A 22,879-nucleotide genomic window follows, 5' to 3' on the forward strand; every position below is an offset into this window, starting at 1 on the left:
AATGGTAACAATAATACCATGTTCATTTTACCATGAGCTTTATAAAAAGCCAAGTGGACAGGCAATAAGTGGTTACTGCTTCTGTCCACTTCCTCCAGAGGGGGCCTAGGTGATACACAGGGCTACATGGAGAAAACTAAGGTAGGTCCTTAGAAGGGGCTGTCCAAACTTAAATCTCCCCGAAGACTTCCTGCAAGGCCAGGGCCGGGGCGGCAGGTGGACGCACCAGGGTAGTGGGCTGGACGGCAACTGTTCAAGGCCAGCAGCACAACCAGTGAATTCTGTCCTGAAGTTAGTAAAGGCCTGCTGCACTCTACCACTGAGAGAGTGTGGAGCTTACAGAGAGAAGGACAAAGCCAAGATGCCATTCGCCACTGAAAACAAAACAGCCCGGTCAGCCTGCCCTCCCGGGTGACGGGCTTCTGCTGAATGTCTGGGGAGGGGCCAGCCCTGGGTGCGAAGCTCCTAGAATTCCCTCAGAGGTTCTGGGATCCCTTACACCACAGCAAAACCTCATCCCTGCCACCGTCTGCCCAACTTTCGCCGCCCTCTTTGCTGGTCTGAGGACGGTCCCCCCAGGCCATGCTCTCCATGGATCTGGACCCACCTGGCGTGCTCCTCGGGAAGCTTCCTCTGCCTCTGCATGTGGAACATGAGGTCCCCCCCATTGACGTACTCTATGACCAGGAACAACCTGTCAGGAGAGAAGGGCAAAGGGTCAGGGACAGAAACTGCGCTGCGCCATGTGCCGGGTCCACTCTAGTCAGAGGTACCGGCATCGTGGTCCGGGCGAGCGAACCCCCAGGAGGGTCACATTTTTTTTTTTTTTTAAGCAGCAGGTTGCCATCCCTGGGTGCTGACCTGTTGCCTCTTCAGTGATTCATAAGTGCCTAAAACAAGGAGGTGGCAAGCTACAGGGAGCTCATGGGGGTCAGCAGGGACAAACTCCAGTTAAAGGGAGGCTGAGGCTGAGTCTGGCATTTGGATCAGTGAGGCAGGCATGGGGCTTGGTTTAAGATCCTAACATTTGGGGCCCAAGACCATGTTGGATAATGGAGGTGGCTTCACCATGTGATACCAAGGTAGGACACTGTTTTCAGAAAGGGGGGGGGATAGACTTAGGTGTTCACTTGCCTATCACTATATCTCTGAGTTCCCAATCGTGCTTGGTGTGTGTGTGTGTGTGTGTGTGTGTGTGTGTGTGTGTGTGTGAGAGAGAGAGAGAGAGAGAGAGATGGTGGCAGAGGTCCTAGGGTTAGGGATGGGTGAACAAGTCACCCAAGAGGGAGCATGGGGTAAGGGGGGAGCAAAGAGCTGTGGGCTCCCCTGGAGGTGGAGCAAGTCTGGCTCCGATGGACTAAGAGGGGAAGCCATGGGGTAGGTGACCAGGGTTGGGGCAGGCGAGGAAACACATCGGGGACATGGTTTAGGGGTTGGCTGCTCTCGTCTCTGTATGTGGACAGACCTCAGGAAACTGTAAGTAGGCAGGCCCAGGAACCACGGAGGGGGTCAATGTGGATCAGAGAGGACAGTGAGGAGGAGCCAGGCTGAACTGAGAGGATCTGCCAGTAGCTGGAGAGAGGGAAGGGGGTAAGCGTCGGTGGGTTTGACTGAGGCACGGACACTCCAGTGTGGGGCGCAACACAGTAGGCCCAGGGGAGATGCAGGGAGCCCGAGATGCCACCAGCCCAGCAGGTGGACAAGAGGAAGGGCAGCAGGGGTCAGGCAGAGGTCAAGTCTCTGAGTTCAGGAGCTGGGATCCAGCACACGGCCCTCCTAACACTGGCCATGTGTTTTCTCTCACTAATGAGATCTTTGCTACATTTAATAAGGCCTAATTTTCAAAATTCAATTCACAATACTTCCCGAGATGCCCTGTTGAGGGTACCTTGGGGACATCTGGGTTTGCCGCTCACGGTTTTGCTGCCCACCAGTAGAGGGTGGGAGCCAGTGTGGGAAGGACCATTCATCTCCTGGCTCCTGTGGGAAGAGCTCTCAGAGTGCTGGACTGAATGAGCCCCACTGGAAATCCACTGTGGGCAGATGCCTGTATTCGGCCTCCAAAGCCCTGGCAGGAAGCCAGGGAAGCCAGGAAAAGTGACACAGCAAGTTGTCCGCTCACCAAACCGTTACTCACCCAGTGTCAAGTCAAGTTACATGTTTAGGTGAGAAACAATTCCTGATGTGTGGAAATCAGAACAAAGCCCCCAGCGCCAGATGAGGAGCTATGTATTTCCTGAGGCAAGCCAGCCCCAGGTGTCCTGTCCCAAAGAAAAGTCTAGTATGCTTGTGTTAGGCCTGAGGAGCCCAGTTTTATTCCATTACTCTAGCCTCTGTGGATATGCTTTTAAGTCTTCTACGAAACCCCTTGCCTAGCCCTCAGGGATTCACTTGCCTGCCGCAGTCTACTTTGTAAGTAAAGTTTTATTGAAACATAGCCAATATGGCTATGTATATAGTTGGCTCTTGGTATTCACAGGGGACTCACTGCATGACCCTCCTTCAATGACAAAAATCAAGGCTGCTCAAGGTTTGTATTAAAAAAAAAAAAAAAAAAAAAAAAGGGACTCTCTGCTATAGTGTAAATCATGCTGGATTGGTCACAGTACTCAACACAACCAGAAAACTATGCAAGCTGTCACCTTGTGTTGTTAGGGAATAATGGCAAGGGAAATCAGAACCTGAGCCTGGGTGCAGTTCAGTGGTAGAGTGCTTGCCTAGCATGCGTGCAACCATAGCTCCAACCCCGGCACCACGCAAGTCAGTACATGTTCAGTACTTTTGACACACCCTGGTTGAAGCTGCCTAGGGGAACTCACAGTACAACAAGGCAGACCCAACTGTGAATCACCTGTGGCGGCTTTCCTGTTATCGACCCACAAAAGCAAAGGTGTTTGCCCTCTGGCCCTTAGAGAGGCAGCCTCCCTGGTGCAAACAAGCAGGGCACACAGCCCTGGGCCACCGAGCGCTCACTCGCTCTAAGAGCCTCCAAGTTTCAACTCACACCATAATCACCACACCATGGGAGGCGGGTCCCCGTGATGCTCTTCAGACTCCAAGAGGTGCCTAACATCTCAAAATTCTCTGGGGGACTACAAAGCACAGAACGAATACTTCCCCTCCCACCGGGGATCACAAACTTTACGGGGCCCTTCCATCACGGCGGGGCTGAGTTCTTTCCCTCAGGTATCAACACTTTTAGTGGACACTGGTGATGATGGCATCCCATAATAGCGAGAAACTTCGGTCACGTCCAGAGAACACAGGCAAAAACATCCTAGCCTGGAGGATGTTAGGCCCCACAAAAGCAGAAAAGGCAGAGAGGCCACGGTGGATTTCTACACAGGCCATTTCTGTATTGGAGCTGTCTCCCTCCCTTCCCTTCCCTCTCTTGAGGGTCTCACAACACAAACGGGAGTGCTGGGATTACGGGTGTGTACCATTACGCCACCCTTCCTTTCATTTACTTTGTGGGGTGTGTGTGTGTGTGTGTGTGTGTGTGTGTGTGTGTGTGTGTGGAATTTCCAGGTGTGAGCTGTCAGGGAACAGCTTTCAGAGGTCAGTTCTATTCCACTGAGCAGGCTGTCAGGAGTGGCGCAGGGGCCTTTACCCCAAAGCCATCTTGCTGCCTGGCCCCCTCCCCCACAACACTTTCCATTTCTGTTATAAAAGCAGCTGCCAGACCAATGATTTTGGGGGCGGGGAAGGGTTCTTCAACATTTCCTTCAAAGCAGAAATCCCCCAGGACTGCCACGTTGCGGACCGGACCGCCCTGTAGGCGGCGACTCGGGTCCGTTGGGGGCGTTTGTGGCTGTGACAACATAAGGTCCGGATCTGCCCCTGCAGTCTGCTCTGTGTTTGCTTGGCAGCTATGCAGCTGTGTTTCTCAGCCGCACAATCTGCACACACACACAGACTTATGTGCAGGTGTGGTCGCCTGCACCCCCTTCGGTCACACTACCAATGCCAGCCCCCAAGAGAGACTTATTAGGAGGGGCAGCGGCCTGCTGAAGGCACCGCCCACAGTACCCTGGCGCCTTTAAGGCCATACCACTGTAGGAAGGAAGCAGTTCATGGCTCAGATGGTAGATATTGTCAGCCGTTCCTAACAAAATGTGCGAAAGTTACTAAAAACCAGTAGAAATGGATGCACCCACACAAGCATAAAGAGAAGAAACGGGCTCCATCCAGGATCCAGGGACAGAGAGTTACAGGTGGTGGCCAAGTCAGTCCATTGCTTCCCTCCCCGGGCAAGGACGCAGGGAGAGAGGCGTCCTACGAGGACTACTCCCCGGCTCCCCAGCAGCACTGGTACCCAGCCCTGACCTTGGCCTAGAGGGGAAAACTGATGGCACTGGGCAATCAGGAAGCAACTGGCTCGCTGTTTGCAGCTTTGTGTTTTATTTGGACACAACTGCGCACATTCTCTCTCTCTCTGCTCTCTCTCTCTCTCTCTCTCTCTCTCTCTCTCTCTCTCTCTCTCTCTCTCTCTCTCTCTCTCTCTCTCTCGGTGGTGGGGAGGAGCTCAGGCAGGTCCTGAACTTTTGCTCTTCTACCTCTGCCCTGCCTCCAGAGTGCTGGGATCGCAAGCACACAGCACCATATCCCACCACGCCATCCCCACACGTGTCCGTCAAGAGTGAGCAGACGCAATGGAGACTACGCAGCCGAGAAAGTGAAGCCAGTCATGATCCACAGCTGTCACCTGGGTGACGTCGTAGCCTGGTCTGTATAACTTAATGATAACCAGGAACACGCTTGCCTAATGACGAGTCCTCAGATCACATCCCTGCTGTCAAGGCACTGTGCTACACTGATTAGTCATTTGAAAAAGGTTGCTAACTCTTGGCATAAATAGGAACAGCGGTGCAAAAGTTCTGATGGCCCACTATCAATATATAATTTATTCCCAAAACTATGAGGTAAATCCTGCCATTTCCCTGATTACATGGAGAGAGACACAAGGCATCAAAGGTTACCCCGTCCTGTATCAGACAGCCTACTCATGGAGACGTCATTTGGAGGTCCTGCCCCTGCTACCAACAGATGAGCCAAGTCGATGACAGATGACAGAGCAGCGAGGAGGAGGAGGAGGAGAGGGATGAGAGAGAGTCATCCTAGAATCCAGTGGGTGTCACAGAGCAAGAGGCCAGACTCTCAACTGAGGCCTGAGACGAGAGGCGAGGCTCAAACCCCTGCCACACCAAAGACACAAACCGGGAGCAGCGCACTGTGGGAGGGTGTCAAACTCCAGTCCCTAACCCAGAAAACGCTCTGTGTTCTAAGAAAGCTGTGGGCCCGACATGTTGGACATGGCTGGTCCAACAAGAGGACTTTTATCTTGTTCAAAGAAATCTACTGGGGCGGGGAGGGAGCAAACCGGTTTGGAAGTCTATGGGAACAGACGCAGAGCATGCCACGAACTGTCAGTCAGTCAGTCAGTCAGTCTGTCAGTGTGACTCACAGATGCTGGTATCCTCAGCTACCACAAGATACAAGCCCCACATTCTTCCCAGAGTCAGGAACATTGTCTGACAGAGAAACTGAGGGACAGGAGAAAGCGACGGAATGACTGGAGAGACCGCTACCATTTAGAAATCCAAAAGTAGTTAACACGGGGGGAAGACACTGAGGAAAACTCCACAGCACCTACCGAGAGGAAATCCTGGTCCTGTGGCTGGGTGCCCATCTCCCACGTGTGAGGCTCTGGCCTCTCACCCCAGGTTCCACAAGCGCTGGACGGGTGGCGGCTTAGTGATTATGTGTGTATACTGTTTGCACAGGACCCAAGTTCATTTCCCAGCACCCACAATCAGGTGGCTCACAACAACCCGGAACTCCAGCTCCACGGGATCTGCTGCCCTCTTCCGGCCTCTGAGGGCATCTGTGTACACACATACACACGTACACACACACACACACACACACACACACACAATCTTAAAAGCAATTGTAGCTTATGTTTAAGATTTTTTTTCACAGAATAAAATAAAATTTTAAAATGAAATAAAGATTGCCTAAGAAAACTACAGATCAACTAAACAAACAGCAATGGAAAAAAAATCCTAAATATCAACAAAGTTTGAAAGCACAATGTCAGGCCTCTTTTTTCTTTTCTGTGTTGTGTGTGTGTGTGAGCGAGAGACCCCTTTCCATGTTGGTGTGTGTACATGTGTGCATATGCTTGTGTATGTGTGGGCACATGCGTGTGCTTAGAACTCTGGAGTTGATATCAGAAGTCTTCCTCTGTTCCTCTTATTCATTAAGGCAGGTTCTTTCAATCAAACCCAGATCACTGATTGATGCTGCCCCTGCTGCTAGCCAGCCTGCCTCGGTGAGCTCCTCACTCCACCCTCCAAGGCTTGAATTGGAATTGCAGGAGAACAGCCCCACCCACTCAACATTTACAAGTTTCTGGAGGTCCAAACTTCAGTCCTCTTGGCCTGAGCTAGCCAAGTGTTTTAGCTGCTTATCCAGCTCACAATGCTCTCGGAAGCCAGCCCATAACGCTGGCTCTCTTGACAGTCAAGCAGACATAGATGTAGACATCCTGACAACATAAACACCTTTCCCAGCCCACACTGCCCTCTTACTGTCTCTAGAACATTCTCCCACCTGCTGGGTCTTGTCTCTTACAACTGGCCCCCCACTACAGCAGCACCCCTGTGAGCCAGAGCCCACAGCAAGGGCTGAGGGTGGAGCTCTCCATCCCTTCCAGTCCCATACACGGGCACATCTGTCTGAGGGTATTGAGGGTCTGGTGATACCTCTCACCCCCCCCTTCTGTCTGTCTTTCTTGAGGCGTGTGACTGATACTTGTGGCTGGCATTGTGCCATCTTAGTATCCTATCCCTGGGAAGAGGACAGCGCTGGTCATCCTTGCCCGTGACCCGGAGGGAGGAGTACCCAGCAGCCTGAGGGAGACGACACGCCAGCCCTGTCGGGGAGGGCGATGTCTGTCTCAAAAATAAAGTGACGAGGTGGGCGAGGTTGCTGAGGAAGCCAACCTCCGGCCTTCATACACACGCAGGCAAGCACACACCATGCACACGTATGTCCCCCAACCCTCAACCACGAACGGGTGAAGGGTGTGACTCAGTGGCGGAGCATCTGCTTTGCACGTGTGGGGTCCTGGGTTTGACCCTCTGCACCAACCAATAGACAGCAAAAGAGAGCCGAATGCTAGGCATGGTAGCGTAGTGCATGCGCACCGTAAGCGTGGACCTAGCGCTCAGGATGGAGGCAAGAGAACAGAAAAGTCCAGGGACAGCACGCGCTGCATAGTAAGACCATGTGTGTGCAGGAGGCGGGGGGGGGAGGGGGAGGGAAAGAAGGAGGAGGAGGGAGGGATGGACTGACTTCCAGGGCTGATCCCAAGAGTCACAAAAGAAGTCGCACATCCTTGCCAATCCAGGCACTGTCCCCAGGGCGGGGCAGAATACAGCAAGAAGGGTGTTCAGCTCCGGACAGGGAGAGAGGTACACTACAACCCCATATCCACCCACTATGGCACAATCACCTTTAGGTCTGGCAGTCAAGGCCACCGGCTCAAGGGCTTGGCTGTGCAGAGTGACCTCACTCCCAAGCCCAGGGCCCCATGGTGACTCACCAATAGCTTAGCTGCCCAGCGTTCTTAAGCCCGGGAACTACATCTGAGTGAGCTGCAATAATTCACCTGCCCTGGCTGGACCCCTGGGCCCAAGCCTGCCTAGTGGCCAGAGCTGTGCTGTGGAGTAAGAGGCTGCCGGGCTGTTACAGGGTTCTGAGATGTTATGCTGCCCTCATGAAGGCTGACATGGCTCCCACGCTCAGATCCAAGCCTGCCACTCAACACCAGTTCTTTCCATTCTGGGCTCCAGTGTGATAACCCCAAGTCAAGTGCACAGGAGCCGGAGGGAGCCTGAGTCACCCTCTCTCTCTCTCTCTCTCTCTCTCTCTCTCTCTCTCTCTCTCCTCCCTCCCTCTCTCCCTCCCGCCCCCCCCATGGCCTCTGAGTGATTCCTGCCCAGTGCACAGCGATGTGGGCCCTATTGAACTCTGGAGGCCACAGTCCCTCGACTTGCATGAGGAAGTGGTTCTGAGGGGTGGGCCGGGTACTCTCTGCTCAGTCACTTCCTCGTTCTTATCGTAACAGCTCCACTCGCTCTATCTCCCACACCCACGGGACTCCCCTCCCGGTGTCAAGCCTAGTCCTGCCCAGGCCGTCCCCGTCCCCGGGCTGGGCTGCTTTGCTTACTCCTGGGGGGAGGGGTGCTAGGTGGGCTCCTTGAGGCAGGGGACTTCCTCCCTCTCCACTATGGCAAGGGGTAGGCCAAGGTCTCTCTCAGACCACCTGCTGCCCAGCTAGGATGTGCCACCCGCCCAGCTGTGTCCCACACCTCCTTCCCCGTCACACCCGTGGACACAGGGACCGTCTTCATTCCCATTTCCTACCCCGGGTGTCTACCTCTGGGCCCCCTCCTGATACATCTACGACCTGTCCCCGGGGGTGGGGAGTGGTGGGGGGGGGACTACTTCCTGTTCTAAGAGGAAAAGCTCTCTCCTTAGCACTCTTTAGCACTGTGGCAGATTTTACAGTCCCCTATAAACACACACAAAGGATCAAGGATCAAGTGGCATTTCATGCCTACAAGCCACTCTAGGCAGGATGAGTTTCCTCAAGTGTCTAAGACAAGATACCTTCAAGGGGCCTCTGCAAGGACAAACACTGAGCAGGGTTGCCCCTCCTTAAAAAAGTGAAAACAGGCTGTTAGCAAGATGACTTGCAGAGCCAGCCCTGTGGCCTGACTTTGAACCCTGCAGCCCACACAAAGGCGAGGAAAGAAACAACTCTACAGAAGTTGTCCTCTGACTTCCTGATAGGCTAGCACACCCCCATCCTCCGAGGCTCTGCACATGCTATGCCTACATTCCATCTCAAGGAACTCTCCAGCAATAGATACTTCAGTAGCAGCTTGCATCCCTGTCCCCAGGCCACACACTTGAACCGGGTGTGCATACACACACACACACACACACACACACACACACGCACGCGCACGCGCACGCGCACGCACACACACACACACACACACACACGCACACACACTGAGGGGCTTAAAACGAGTCATTTTGGCAGGCTTTTTAGGTTGCCTTTTTCCCTGGAATAGTGTAAGCTGAAATGATTTCCTTGATTTTAGAGGTTCTGTGGCAAAATTTTGGTTCTGGTTACTGTTGGAAAAGCCCGGGTAGACATGGGGTATGGCTTCACACAAACAGATGCTTAGCATTAAAATGACCCTATCCTTGTCTCACGGCGTGGCGCATTACACCTACCACGGGAGAGGGGCCGGCCTATGAGAGCAGAATTCTGTGAGGCCCACCAGAACAGGCACCACTGGATTTGGGAAGGAAAGAAAGAAATCCTTGTCCCTCCATCCCCCAATCCTGACGAGGCCTCTTTATAACCACCAGGCGAATGTGGAAACCACTGTCGTTTTTTTGTTTTGTTTTTTTTTTTTTTTTTTTTTTTTACTAGATTTCCACTCATGGCTGCCAGCAAGCACTAGCTAGCATCCTGCCTGGAGTTTCATGGGTTTCCTGTTGTGTGTGAGCTGCTGGGAGGCAGAACACTCTGACATTTCATTCAGCCCCTAGCAACAGGCTCAGCCGCAAGACCTCAGGGTGAGTTTCTGGGAGAAATCTTTATAAAGTCCTTGGTCACTAAGAGTGGGACAGGCAAGGCACGGCGTCAGGTATATCCAGAACCCGACTGCAGGCACCAGATTTTTCTGCTCCTGCTGGCTTTGCCTCACCTCCCGCACGGCCAGTGAGGACATGTGGGCTGTTGAAACAGCCCTCCCTCTCTCTCCCACTGAGGGAGAAGATGACTTCCCTTTCCTTGGGGCTGGCACACAATGCTGTCATTTGCTTGTGCAAAGACACAGCACTAACCAGGAGAAAGGCTTCCCACATCAAGTACCTTCCAGAACTCTCCAGTTTTGTTCTCAGAGGAAACACAGGAAGTGTGGGCTTTGGCCTTGACTGACAGCTGTCAAGAGAATCTTGAGGGAAGAAGACTCAAATGATGACAAGATATTTTCTTGGGGGATCAGGTGCTGTGTGGCTTGTGCTCTCTTCTGACACCCATTTCTAGAGTTTTGTGGCCTCTGAGTTACTTCCCAATTCTGTGAGACGGAACTCCACGGATAGCAACACAAAGAAGTTTCTAGATCTTCTATTGAAGGAACATGGCCAACCCTACTCTGAGTCCACAGTGAATCCACTGACATCCCAGCTGCCAGTATGCCAGAGTTAGCTGCAGTATCTTACCGGGTTCCTTACAAGTCGTGAAATTTTGTTTTGTTTGCTTTTTGAGACAAGGTCTTTCTGTGTAGCAGCCCTGGCTATTCTGGAACTAGCTCTATAGACCAGGCTGGCCTCAAACTCACAGAATCTGCCTGCCTCTGCCTCCCGTGCTGGGATTAAAGGTGTGCGCCACCACACGGGGCAACAATTCATGAAATTTATAATTGCAAATTTATATTTGTGCGGGAAACATGATTTTTACTTTAAATTTACGCCCCCCCCCCCTCCACCAGACCATCATGGTTTACTGACAGCCAAATGATGGAGACACAAAAACACATAGCAAGCCCTTCTCCGAGGGAGCTCACAGACAGAAAGGGAGACAAGCATGTACATTTGCTGAAGGTCAAAGCAGATGCACCCACAGGAAAAACACCCAAGGAGAGATGCAAGCCCTAAGCAACCCATGCCAGATGCCTCCTCCAGTGCCGGGGCGACAGATCCAGGACAAAGAGGAGCGGGTAAAAGAAGCATGGGCATCACTCCTGGGACCAGTCTTGCAGCTGTGCATGCTGAGGCTGATGCATGAGTGTTGTACCAGCATCACGCTCTGCACTTAGGTGACCAGGGTGGTCCCTGTTGCAACTCCTGATCCTTGTTCTATCAGCGTCCTTGAAAATGCTGGTTAGAGCATACCAGTCTCTGCAATCTCACCCTTTGGGGAGCTCCAACCAAGGCTGCTTCCCTCAGGGCTGGTTCCTACTCACAAGAGACATGGTCAGGGCCAGGACAGTGTGGAGAAAGGGCCATGGGTACGCGAGCGCACAAAGGGGACCTTTGACTGCTGGGCCTTTTTGGTGGCTCTGGGGAGGGGAAGAAACGGGGGGAGGGAGGGAGGAAGGACTCTATGAGGCAAGGGCGGGGGGGGGATGACTACAGAGTGTGGGGGTGGGGCTTGGGCACAATCCCCTCTCCCCCATGCATAGGAAACTTGGATTTCCTTCCAGTGGTGACCACAGAGTAATCAGAGCTGCCCCAGTCAGGAGAAAGACCTCAGGCTAGGGCTTAGTCCCAACACCACGGAAGCAATAGGGTTAGGGCGCCCTGGGGACTGGACATCCCCCGGGGCAGCTATGGCCGGCTTCAAGCAGGAGAAAGGAGAGAGTCTGAGACACGTTCAGGAGTAAGAAGCAGGGGGTGACAACGGAATTTCCAGCGACGACAGGGATGCCGCCAGCTGCAATGGACATAACCCTCGACTGGTCTGGGAAAAGGCCAGTCCAGTCCAGGCCTTCTCAGGTCGGCGGGCCACGCCGGCGACCAGAGCTGGGGAACACGAACCGCAAACTGGTCCCTTTATATAAAATGTAAAATGTGCCCTGCGTAGACAGCATGGCTCACTGTGCCAGACTGCACAGAGCGAGGCTCCAACTCCTGGTTTTATATTAACTTTGCTCACCTGGCTAAGCAGTGTCTGTAAGTGTGTTTGTGAGGATGTTCCTAGAGGTCAAATGCAGAAAACACAGAACAGGCAAAGCAAAGCGGAGGTCCTTCCCAGAGTGGGAGAGACGGGGGGTCAGTGACGACCCATCCATCCACAGGGGTGGGCGGGGCAGTTCATCCTTGCTCTTGGGGTTTCAAGCCCGCACTCCACAGCTGGCTTTCCTGGTCTCTAGCTCACGGTGTACCGGAAGACTGGCTGCCAAAATCTTCTAGATCAGGACTTTTGGCTTTCATACAAAACCGGGCCAACAAAGCACTGAGCTATCACAGTCCAATGGCTGGAGGAAAGGGGACAGTGAGTGTTCTGAGGTCTGGGTCTAGCTTCTTCTAGAACTTGTCTCGAGGCTATTATTTAGCGTAGGCTGGCCTCAAAGTCATGATCCTCCTGCCTGCCTCACCCTCCCGAGTGCTGGGATTATCGGAGTGTCACTACACTTGGCTCAGCTCTGCCAGACCTTATCCTTTTGGCATACAACAAGCTGTTGCCTTGAGCAGTGTGTGTGTGTGTGTGTGTGTGTGTGTGTGTGTGTGTGTGTGTGCGCAAAGCCCCCATGAGTCCTGCTACTGACACACTGAGTGGCGACTGGTTGCAGGGGCATGGTGGATAAACATGTTAGTCCAAGCCAACTGGTCCCCAGATTCTTAACAGTGAATCGTGATCTTAGGCCACTAGAGTTCAAAAGTTCTTAAAGCAGTAGGATTTCAACGTTGACCCTTTTAGTGCTTGTTAATGCATGTCTCTGCTCGGTGCGCAGCGGCCACACAGGATACCCATGCTTGCTCTGACGCCCCACATCGGACCTAGGACCTGCATTCGGTGGGATGCCTTCAAGAAGGCGATGCCACAAATGGTATTGCACAAACTCAGATGTGTGAAGTCTACTGCATGTGACACCAACCAGACAAAGGGAACCACAAAGTAAGTCTGTAAGTCTGACGATCTAAAAGCAAACCCACAAATTGCAGTCGGAAGAGGCCTGTGGAGGAGCTGGAACTACAGCTCAACTTGACTTCCCGGGGTTGGGAGTAGGGGTGGGGGTGGGTTCTTATCAGAAAGCAGAGGACCTAGGGAAACTCTCCCTTACCGGCTCGTTGTCTGGAAACAGGAGTGTAAGCCAACCAGAAAGGGGTTGCTGGATGCCTGCTCGAACACATGCTTCTCCGTCTGCACCCAGTCGATATCCTGAAACAGAGACCAGGCAGCGTTTGATGAGCTTCCCGAGGACTGCTCAGGGTGCTCAGGAGAAGGCAGGGGCAAGACGGGAAAGTCTTCCTTCTCTGCTGCTCGGAGGACAATCTGGAGGACCTATCAAGAAACACATCACAAGCAGGTGTGTGGGGGGGGTGACACCTGTGGTCCCGGCACTGAGGAAGGTAAGTAAGGTCAGGAGGACTATTGGCAAGTTCAGTGCCGGCTTGGGCTATACAGTAAGTTCCCAGGCGGCCTGCAATCTGTGTTACAGAATGATCCCATCTCAAACAAATAAAACAAATACCAAACTGTCACCACCACCAATTGTCCCTCGAGGCCATCACTACCGTCACCCACCCATACCCACTTCCGCCATCACCATCACCAATCACCCTGCCCATCCTGAGATGCTTGCTGGGTTTGGCTCTCCGCACACGCGCTTGTGCTCCCCATGGGAACTTCTTGAAGGGCCGCTTTATCATAATCAATCAGGACACGAGGGAGGTAAAAACGGAGGACTAAGCAGATTCCCTAAGGCCCACAGCCACCGATTCTGCAGACAAGCCACAGTCGTGTCCAGTGCTCGGCTGCTACCAACGGGGCCATCTCCCCCAGCCCTGTGCAGCAGCTCAGTGGGACGCTGCAGAGTCAGAGACCACAGAGGAAGACAAGGCTCCCAAACCCCATCCCGAAGTGTAGAAAAGCGAGAAGGGTAGAGACACGTTCAAATAGTGCTGTCTTCTCCGCGAGCTTTTTGGGAAAGAAAACGAGCAGATTATTAGTGGGCCCCCACTTAGTGAGCTGGAGACGGCCATTGCTCCCCCTGGTATGTCCTCTGCTGCTTCTGACCCCCGGGAGCTCCACCAGGAGGGACAATCTAAGCCATTCTCCGTGTGAAGCCCCATTGCGTCCAGACTCCAGACTCGCTCACCCAGTGGCTACGTGACCTGACCGTCATACTTAATGCAGCTCACACCTGAAGCCGCTGCCGGGGCACCCAGATCCTTGGAATGGGAACCCAGAGGGTTGGCTGTCTTCCATCTCTCCCAAGCCTGGGCCACCCTGCACCAGCAGCATCAATATAGGTTCTCACTTATTAGAACGCCTGGCACTGTGCAGGGCTGACACTGCAGCATGGGGCCAAAAAACCAAACCAAACCGAACCAAACCAAACAAAAAGCCACCAAAGGGGTCTTGACAGCAGCTCAGCAGTTGGAAGGTCACCACGGAGAGCCAATGCCAGTAGGGGAATGACTTTACTTGAAGCCATCCAAGCATTGGCAAGCCAGCACCCCATAACAGTGCCTGGAGCCTTTGGGACAAAGCTGGTGAGTTCCACTGGAGAGAAGGGGGAGGGAGGGGCTTGTATGTCCCAGGAGTCTCAGCTCCCAGCAAGCAGACACCAGGCTCAAGGGCAGCAGGAGCCAGTGGGTGTTTGTCAGTGGGGAACCCGAGGCGGCTCCCCAGCCCTCGCTTAGGGTCACATCCTAGACAAAGCAACTCAGGGGAAAGGTAGGGAGGGGGCAGAGGCTTGGGAAGCAGTCGGCCATGGTGGAGCCAAGGGGCAAGGGTGACTCACAGAAACACAACCATTTTCAGGTCAGGAAAAATGGTGAGGAGAGGTGACACCTGGTGGTGATAACGGGCTGGAGTCACAGGGTGGCCCACTCAGTGGCTCAGCATCTAGGGACACAGGGCCAGCTTGACGGGCGTGCACACTGTACAAACCACCCAACAAGTGAAGGTCCCAAACCAACCTCAGCCCCAAGCCCTGAAGGCTGGGGTGGGGGTGGGGATCCTCTCTACGACTGGGCAAACATGACGCTGCTTAGTGCTGGCAGCCACCAAAGTGTCACTGTCATCTCTACATGCTGGCCTTTCTCTGCTCCCGAGACAGAGCAGGCGTTCAGTATAACAGCAAAACAGCAAACAGGCCTGAAGCAACAAGCATGTGAAAAAGTGTCCATCAGAGAAGATGCAAGTCGCATACGTACCGGGAGGGAAACAAGTCAGAAAATAAGTATTAGTGAAGATGGAGCCCTGTGCCTCACTGGCAGGAACATAAAATGGTGCAGCCACATTAGACACAGGTTGGGAATTTCTCCAGAAACTACACCCAGAATTACCACACGACCTAGCAGTTACCACTCCTAGAAATACACAGAAAAGAGCTGGGTGGTGGCGGCGCATGCCTTTAATTCCAGCACTCAGGAGGTAGAGGCAGGTGGATCTCTGTGAGTTTGAGGCCAGCCTGGTCTACAGAGTGAGCTCCAGGGCAGCCAGTGCTACACAGAGAAACCCTGTCTCAAAAACAAAACAAAACAAAACAAAACAAAACAAACAAACAAAAAAAAAAAAGAAGAAGAAAAAGAAATATACAGAAAAGTGGACTAAACAAACTCTTGCATGTGAAAGCTTACTGTTTCTGCTCACGATAGCGCAAAAAGTGGCACATTCCACAGAAAATGCCCACGGATAGATGAATACTGGGGGTTCTAATTTTGCCTCTGCAAACTCTGGAAGCGGAGACGGCGTGATGCAGTGTGGCATTCACTTAGCTAAAGCCCAGTTTCACGCGGCCTCCAGTGATGTCTTCCTGCACATCCACATCCGTGAACGGATGTGTGCATCCTGAATCCCACATGACACTTCTGCAGGACATGGACTTACCTCGTCGTCGTGGACCAGCTCCTTCTTTACCACCTTCATGGCATAGATCTGATCATTCTTCTTCAGCCGCACCAGGAGGACCTTGGCATAGCTCCCGCGCCCGATGACTCTGATGAGATCGAAGTCCTGCAGCCCCAGCCCCTGAGAGATTTTGATCCCATCTACCCCATCGATGACAGGCTTAAGGTCCTAGGGAGAGAGGTCCAGTCAAGGGTGGGGGAATCGTCTGCCAGAATCCAAGAACCGTTCACCCTCATATGGAAGGAAGGCAACAAGGCCCATTCCTCAGCATGGAGCCATGCCTCATGCGACTCTGGTTAGAAAAACAATGAACCAAGACCGTGGGCTTCTAAAGGAGAGAGCTAGAAATACAGCAGGAGCCTCCATGACGGTTCGGGGGGGGGGGGCGTGGGAGCTGTTCACTAGGTTAGGCTGCAAACCTGGGCATGTTCTACAGGAGTGGGAAGTTCAGAGACCTGCTCCGTGAGGGCGGAGAGAGCAGAGACTGTTCTTTCAGGGTGGGGACAAGCGTGGCCCCAGTTTGTTTGGTGAGGACATGGTGCCTTGTCTGTAAGGTGGTGAGCAAAGGCTTTTGAGTACAACATGTTCTTCTGTTTTCCCAAACAGATTTATCACCGGGGCTGGCAGCAGGGACTGAGGCTGGATGGAGCCAGACGGAACCTGTGGGTCAGATTCTGGGAAGAGGCCTGACTGAGGGAGCAGCTGAGGACTTGACAGACCAGGAAGGAAAAAGGAAGCAACAGAGGGAGGAGGCATCATCATCTGAGCACGGCGTCAAAGCTCCCTAATATACCCGGGCCGTACTGAAATCCACGTAACTGCCCCAGAAGCAAACTAACAGGCCTTCTCAAAAGACCCCGGCAACACCAATTTTATTCACTCACCTCAGAATCGTCTTTGATGTTGTCATGCTTCCGAGATGAAGAAATATAAGCAACTAGTAAAGAGAAGGAAACAAGGAAGGGTATTTTAAGTACCACGGGGGCACAGGGACCCAGCGGACCCTCACTCACCCACTGAAGGTTGGGAAGGGCTTTAGACAAGACAGCAGTGCTCATGGGGCCAACCTGTGAAGCAGCCACACCAGACCCGAGGTTAAAGAGTGCTGGGCTGAACCGTGGCTGCGTGTACCTGAGGGCAGGACACTGGGAAGAAGCTGAAAGCTCCTTATGACGAGGTCACAACCCGTAAAACCCATCAGGCTGGAAGTACTATATGCTGAAAATGCAGTGTGCACAGTGCATTACGGTGCATCACAGTGCATCACAGTGCATCACAGTGCATTACAGTGCATCACAGTGCGTTACGGTGCATCACAGTGCATCACAGTGCATTACGGTGCATTACGGTGCATCACAGTGCATTACAGTGCATCACAGTGCATTACGGTGCATCACAGTGCATTACAGTGCATTACGGTGCATCACAGTGCATTACAGTGCATTAAGGTACATCACGGTGCATCACAGTGCATTACGGCTAGGTGCATGACTATACTCCCAGTACTTGGGAAGCTAAGGCAGGAGGATGGTACAGTTCAAGGCCAACTAGAGCCACGTTATGAGACCTTGTCTCAAAGGAGTAAAAAAGAGGGCTGGAGATGAGGCTCAGTTGGCAAAACCATTGCCTAAGCGCACAAAGTTCTGGACTGAACCACCAGTGCCACATAAAGCAAGTGAGCACAATGGCAAACGCCTGCAATCCCAGCATTCTGCTTGGGAGACAGAGACGGGAGGATCAGACATTTAAGGTCATCCTTGTTTATATATTGAATTTGAGGGCAAGTTGGGCTACATTAAGACCCTGCCCCCCAAAAACAAAACTATGGGGCTGGGAAGATAGTTCAACAGGTAAAAATCCTTGCTGCACAATTGTGAGAATCTGAGTTTGGATCCCTAGCACACCATGAAAGCCAGGTGCGGTGGCAAATGCTTGTAACCCCAGTGCTGGTACTGGAGACAGGAGGTCCCTAGCAACAACATATACGCGCGTGCGCGCGCGCGCGCGCACACACACACACACACACACACACACACACACAGAATCAAAGGAGGAAGAGAAGGAGAAGAGAATATATTTAGTGTACTGTCAAATAATGGTTGAACATACACCCAATGTGAAAATACCAAGATGTGGCTGTGTGGGTAGACTTTCATACTACCATGAGGTAAAAGATCTTAAGTAAAATCATTGAAAGTCTGGGACCATATGGAGGCACATGGTTTTGGTATATAATCTTTCAGTTTGTCTTAGGAGAGTGTGAATGGAGGGGGGCATAAGTAAGTTCATGGCGTACGATGGATAGAAAGGTAGGTGGATGATGGATGGATATGCGGGAGGGGGCATAATAGATGGATAGATGGAGGACCGCTGGCTACATGGGTGAATAAGTGAATGATAGATACATAATGGACAGACGATGGATGAGTAGGGAGATAATGGATAGATAAGAGGATGATGGACAGATGGATGGGTGTGTTGTGTGTGTGTATGATGGACAGAAGGGTGTGTGTGTGTGTGTGTGTGTGTGTGTGTGTGTGTATGATGGAAAGATGGGCCGGTGGGCAGGAAGAGTACCTGAAGAACCTCACTTTTTTTTGTTCCTTTTGTTTTTGACAGGGTCTCACTGTGCAGTCCTGGCTGGCCTGGAACTTGCCATGCAGACCAGGCTGGCCTCAAGTTCACAAAGAAATCCACTTGCCTCTGCCTCTCGAGTGCTGGGATTAGAGGCGTGCGTCAGTGAACCTGACTCTGCTTGTTCTTTTCATGATTAAAAAGAAGTCTCTCCTCCCTTGTACTGTCCCCAAACACAACACCTGTGTAGCGGCTACACGTCACATGGAGCCACCTCCACGGAGGGAGGTCAGCTCTGTGCAGTGCCCGGTGTGTGGGAGGTGCCTGGCCCGGGGAGCTCCTGAAATCAGGAGTAAGCTCTCAGCTCCAGGTTCCCGGTGAGTGATGAGGAGATTACTGCATGACAGCTACCAGGGAGGGCCAGCAGCCCCACCCACTTCTGTGGGGACAGAGAGACGGCTGTGCACAATACCGTCCCCAGTCCAGCTCACCCACACTGACTCTGGGAGAGCAGGTAGGAGGGAGTCAGGAGGAAAGGCCAGGAAGATGGAGAGAGGAAGGTAGTGCAGGGCCCAGAACAGGGGGGCCCACCCAGCTGGGGGGAGGGGCACCTACTTCCATCAGTTTCCTCTGAAGGAAGGTCTACACCGTCATTCTTGCCATCTACCGGAGGCTCTTGGGAAGGCATGACAGAATCCTGCAAGAAAACCAAGGTGTCAGCGTGATGGGGTAGGAGGCACAGCCCAGCTTTGATGTCATGACTACACTACAAACTGCGCCGTGTGTGTGTGTGTGTGTGTGTGTGTGTGTGTGTGTGTGTGTGTGTGTGTGTGTACACTTGCGCGGACACGTGCGCGGAGGTGTGCTGCTGGACAGAGCACAGGATGGACAGCGATTGCTACCTATGAGTCTACAGGCTGAGGCGCCCACTCAGTCAGGGTCTTAGGCTATTATTGCATTATTGCCTTTCCAGCTGGTGCTAGCTAGAACCGACGGACGCCAGGCTACACCTGCTCGCTGTGCTGTGGACATGGTGCTGAGAGCCAGGCTCCCGACCGTCAGGGTCACTCTACGGGCCCTGGGGCCGCCATGTAGCTGTAAGTTATAACGGAGAGGCAGCTGACGGAGATGGCCCGTAGGGTCCAAGTGCTGGCCTCAATGAGCTCTGACTGGCCACATTTCTGGGCTCATTTCTTCATCTCAACGTAAGGCGGGCCTGTAGGGTCAAAGGTCACATGTGCCTGCAGGGCTTAGAGTAGACAACGGAAAGAATCTCAGGGTCTGGCAAACATAGATGTTAGGTGGCATAGGCAGGCTGGCTTGGGGGTGCTGGACCCTTCCGGGCCCCACAGCTCAGGACGAGAGGTCCTGCTCCAGACGCTGCCCATAGTCACCCCTGCAGCACAGGGGCCCCCTCCCGTCTGGAGGTAGATGTAAGCATCACAGCTCCACGGGAGGACAAGGACTAAGGATGGTTAAGGTCCACCGGGCCAGAGGCCAGCTGCCCACCCCCACGCCCTGACTCACCATATGCCTCCTGCAGGTCAGCGGGACGAGCACGTGGCAGCGTTTATGGACCAGTAGCTTGCAGTTGATGCACCTGTAGCCCTGCCTCGAGAGACCCCATATCCTTTCGCTGCACTGGCCACAGTACGCTCTCTGCGGATGGGAACGGGCAGCTGTCAGGCCCAGCTGGTTCTCCCGGAAGCCCACACCACACTTAAGGCACCTGGCTGAAAAGCCCGGGCGGACAGCACCTTTCCCGATTCAGAAGACACCACACGGGAAGGTCCTGCCACCTCCTTTCTGAACCCAAGGCCCGTTCCAGCTCAATAGCTCCCTTCTTGGGCTCATGTGAAGGCCAGGGGATGGGTACCGAGGCCAGGCTGTGGTGCCTGCCACGCTGGTTCTATTTGAGCCAAGCAGCCCGGGTCAAGAGGACTCTTTCAAACCACCTGTGGCCACCCCAAAGAGGACCTGCTGGCATTGAGACTCGAGGAAACCGTGAACGGCTGCACGGCGATGATGAGAGGGTTTGCCTTCCAGAACTTTTAAACAATCCTTTGCTTTTCATGATTCTGCTGGCGGTACCTCCACGGCTTCTGTAATCTTATAAAGTCTGTTCGAGAAGGGCTGTGTTCAGATTCTGGTCTCACTCTGGGAGATGGCATATACCTCTCGTAGCTTTGTGGCATCTGCATCCGCAAACAGAAATGTGGGTCCCCTATGACCTGCCATTATTAGCTTCCTCGTGTGTTTTGGCTTTTCCTCTTAACCGGTTTGAGACAGGGTCTCACGTAGCCCAGGCTGACCTCCAACGCGCTATGTTATCAAGAATGACTTCCACAACCCCGCCTCCCCGCAGCCTGTGGTGTCTGCAATGGTGCCCACCTCTGACATTCTTGGCAGGGCCTCTCATTCCGGCAAACCTCAGTGATCCTCCTGTCCCTGTCTCACTCACTCAGTGCTGGGGTTACAGGCAATCGTGACCACGCCTGCCTGGCTTGTCATGCAGGTGCTGGGATCTAGACGCAGGCTCTCACGGTTGTGTGGCAAGCCCTTGTAGCCACCGAGCCGTTTCTCTAGCCCAACCTTAAACTTCTCATTTTTCTGCCTCTGTTTCCTCGGTGCTTGGGTCAGAGGCAAGCACAACAGTGCCTGGTCTGTCATGTAATGCCAGGGGCCTTGTGCGCGCCTGGCAAACATTCCGCCTACCGAGCTATATTCCCAGCATCGTATCCGCTTGAGAAAAGGCCTTGATATGGGGCCCAGGCTGGCCATGGCCTCCCCAGTTCTGTGATTATAGGTCTTGACAACAGCTACTCTTACCAGGGCCAGGACAGGGTGACTGCTCACCAAGGGCAGCATGAACTGAACCAACACGGACCCGCCGGAGGCCTCACATGTGTGTTTCTTAGGGGAGCTACTAATGTACCGATGGCTTTTCTTCTCCCCCCCCCCCCTTCTTCTTCTGATACAGGGCATCTCTATATAGCCTTGCTGGCTTGGAACTGCCTGTTGAACAGGCAGGCTTCAAAAATCACAAGTGCTCCCAGGTTCTCTCTCTCTAGAATGCTGGTATTAAAGATGTGTACCACCACACCAGGCTAGTTAGTGGCTCTGTATTTAAAATCTATACTCGAATTATCAACATTCCAGGAAAGTGTGCCATTGAAACAACAAAGCAAAACCAAAGCCCCAGGCTTCTATTCTCAGGAACTCACAGGAAATAGATCAAGCGGATAGAAACGTTTTAAAAGTCTGCCTCACATGCTGCCAAGTTGCTTCTAGTTCTTACTCCTCAATCATGTATTTTAATTTTTCAAATATATTAAACACTCATTTCTGCATTCAGGCAGGCCAAGCCTTCTGTCTCCATTTCTGTTGGCTCCAGAACAGAATGACTAGTTTCCTACTATGGTTTTTTTTTTTTTTTTTTAGATGCTGATTGTGAGCCCAGATGTCCGATTTACTATCTCTGGGAACCCTTTCAGGCTGTACTTGATTCTGGCAGCCACCTGGGGACACTGCTGGGCTAGACCCTCTTAGCGGGTATAGTTCTGGCTGTAGGTATGGCACAGGGCAATGTGGCCACCACGAGGAAGAAACCACCAAATGCTATCACGCCTTGGCCCTCTGAGAGAGCAGCGTGGGTCTCACTGCTGGAGGGAGGTTCTTTTGGACAGACGTAGGGCACACTACATTCTAGAAGGTAGGGTCCACGTCTGCACCCCACCCTGGGGCTGCCCAGACCCCATTGCAGCTCACACAGTTAACCCTAAGCAGAGATTATGTTCAATGCCCTTGACACTGAGAAAAATGTCTGCATTTTAAAAATATTTGTAAGGGTCAAGCTGTCTGCGTTTATGTGCAGTTACACTTATTAGACGCTCAACAGCTCTGCTCTGTCCTAGCATTTATCAAGAACTGACCTGCTAGCCGGGCAGTGGTGGCGCACGCCTTTAGTCCCAGCACTCGGGAGGCAGAGGCAGGTGGATCTCTGTGAGTTGGAGACCAGCCTGAGCTACAAGAGCGAGTTCCAGGACAGGCTCCAAAGCCACAGAGAAGCCCTGTCTGGAGAAAACAAACAAACAAACAAACAAACAAATAGCTGACCTGCAGAGGTCATGGGTCTCTCTTATAAAGACTTAGAACTCCAGTTCTAGAGGATCTGACTCCCCCTTCTGGCTTCTGGTGGTACTGCATGTACATGATGCATAGGCATACACAAAGGCAAAACACCCATACATGAAAAAATTAAAATAAGTATCTCAAAGAAAGAAAGGGGGAAAAAAGGGAGGGGCTAACTTCCAGGAAGTTCAAAATGGCAACCATTTGAATTCTTCTGATCTTTTATTATTATTCCTTTAGGTTTTATTTGTTACAATCATCCCCCCCCCCCTCCCCAGGACCAGGAGATGGCTCAATTTGTAAAGTACTTGCCTTGCAAACACAAAGTTTGATCTCCATCGCCTGTATGGGGGGAAAATTCCAGCACTGAGGAGGTTAGGGGCAGGCAGAACTCTGGGTTCAGTGGCTAGCTAGCCTAGCTTACCTTATGAATTCTTACCAGTGAGAATCTCTATCCCAATAAAAAGGCAGATGGGCACCTGAAAAATGGCATCTGAAGTT

At 52.7% G+C, this 22,879-nt stretch overlaps 1 protein-coding gene across 1 annotated transcript in view; it reads right to left on the reverse strand.

The window, feature by feature from the left end:
- Prkcz (protein kinase C zeta) overlaps positions 1-22,879 on the reverse strand; it is a 107,186-nt gene that overhangs the window by 10,446 nt on the left and 73,861 nt on the right. Inside the window, exons 6-11 of the mRNA XM_051173979.1 lie at positions 19,775-19,906; positions 18,863-18,944; positions 16,558-16,610; positions 15,653-15,841; positions 12,876-12,973; positions 608-694 (exon numbers count right to left, since the gene is read on the reverse strand). Of these exons, the coding sequence (XP_051029936.1) occupies positions 608-694; positions 12,876-12,973; positions 15,653-15,841; positions 16,558-16,610; positions 18,863-18,944; positions 19,775-19,906 (641 nt within the window). The remainder of the gene's footprint in view (positions 1-607; positions 695-12,875; positions 12,974-15,652; positions 15,842-16,557; positions 16,611-18,862; positions 18,945-19,774; positions 19,907-22,879) is intronic.

Source organism: Phodopus roborovskii, unplaced genomic scaffold, assembly GCF_943737965.1.
Source record: "Phodopus roborovskii unplaced genomic scaffold, PHOROB, whole genome shotgun sequence".
In the NCBI taxonomy this organism is placed as follows: domain Eukaryota; kingdom Metazoa; phylum Chordata; class Mammalia; order Rodentia; family Cricetidae; genus Phodopus; species Phodopus roborovskii.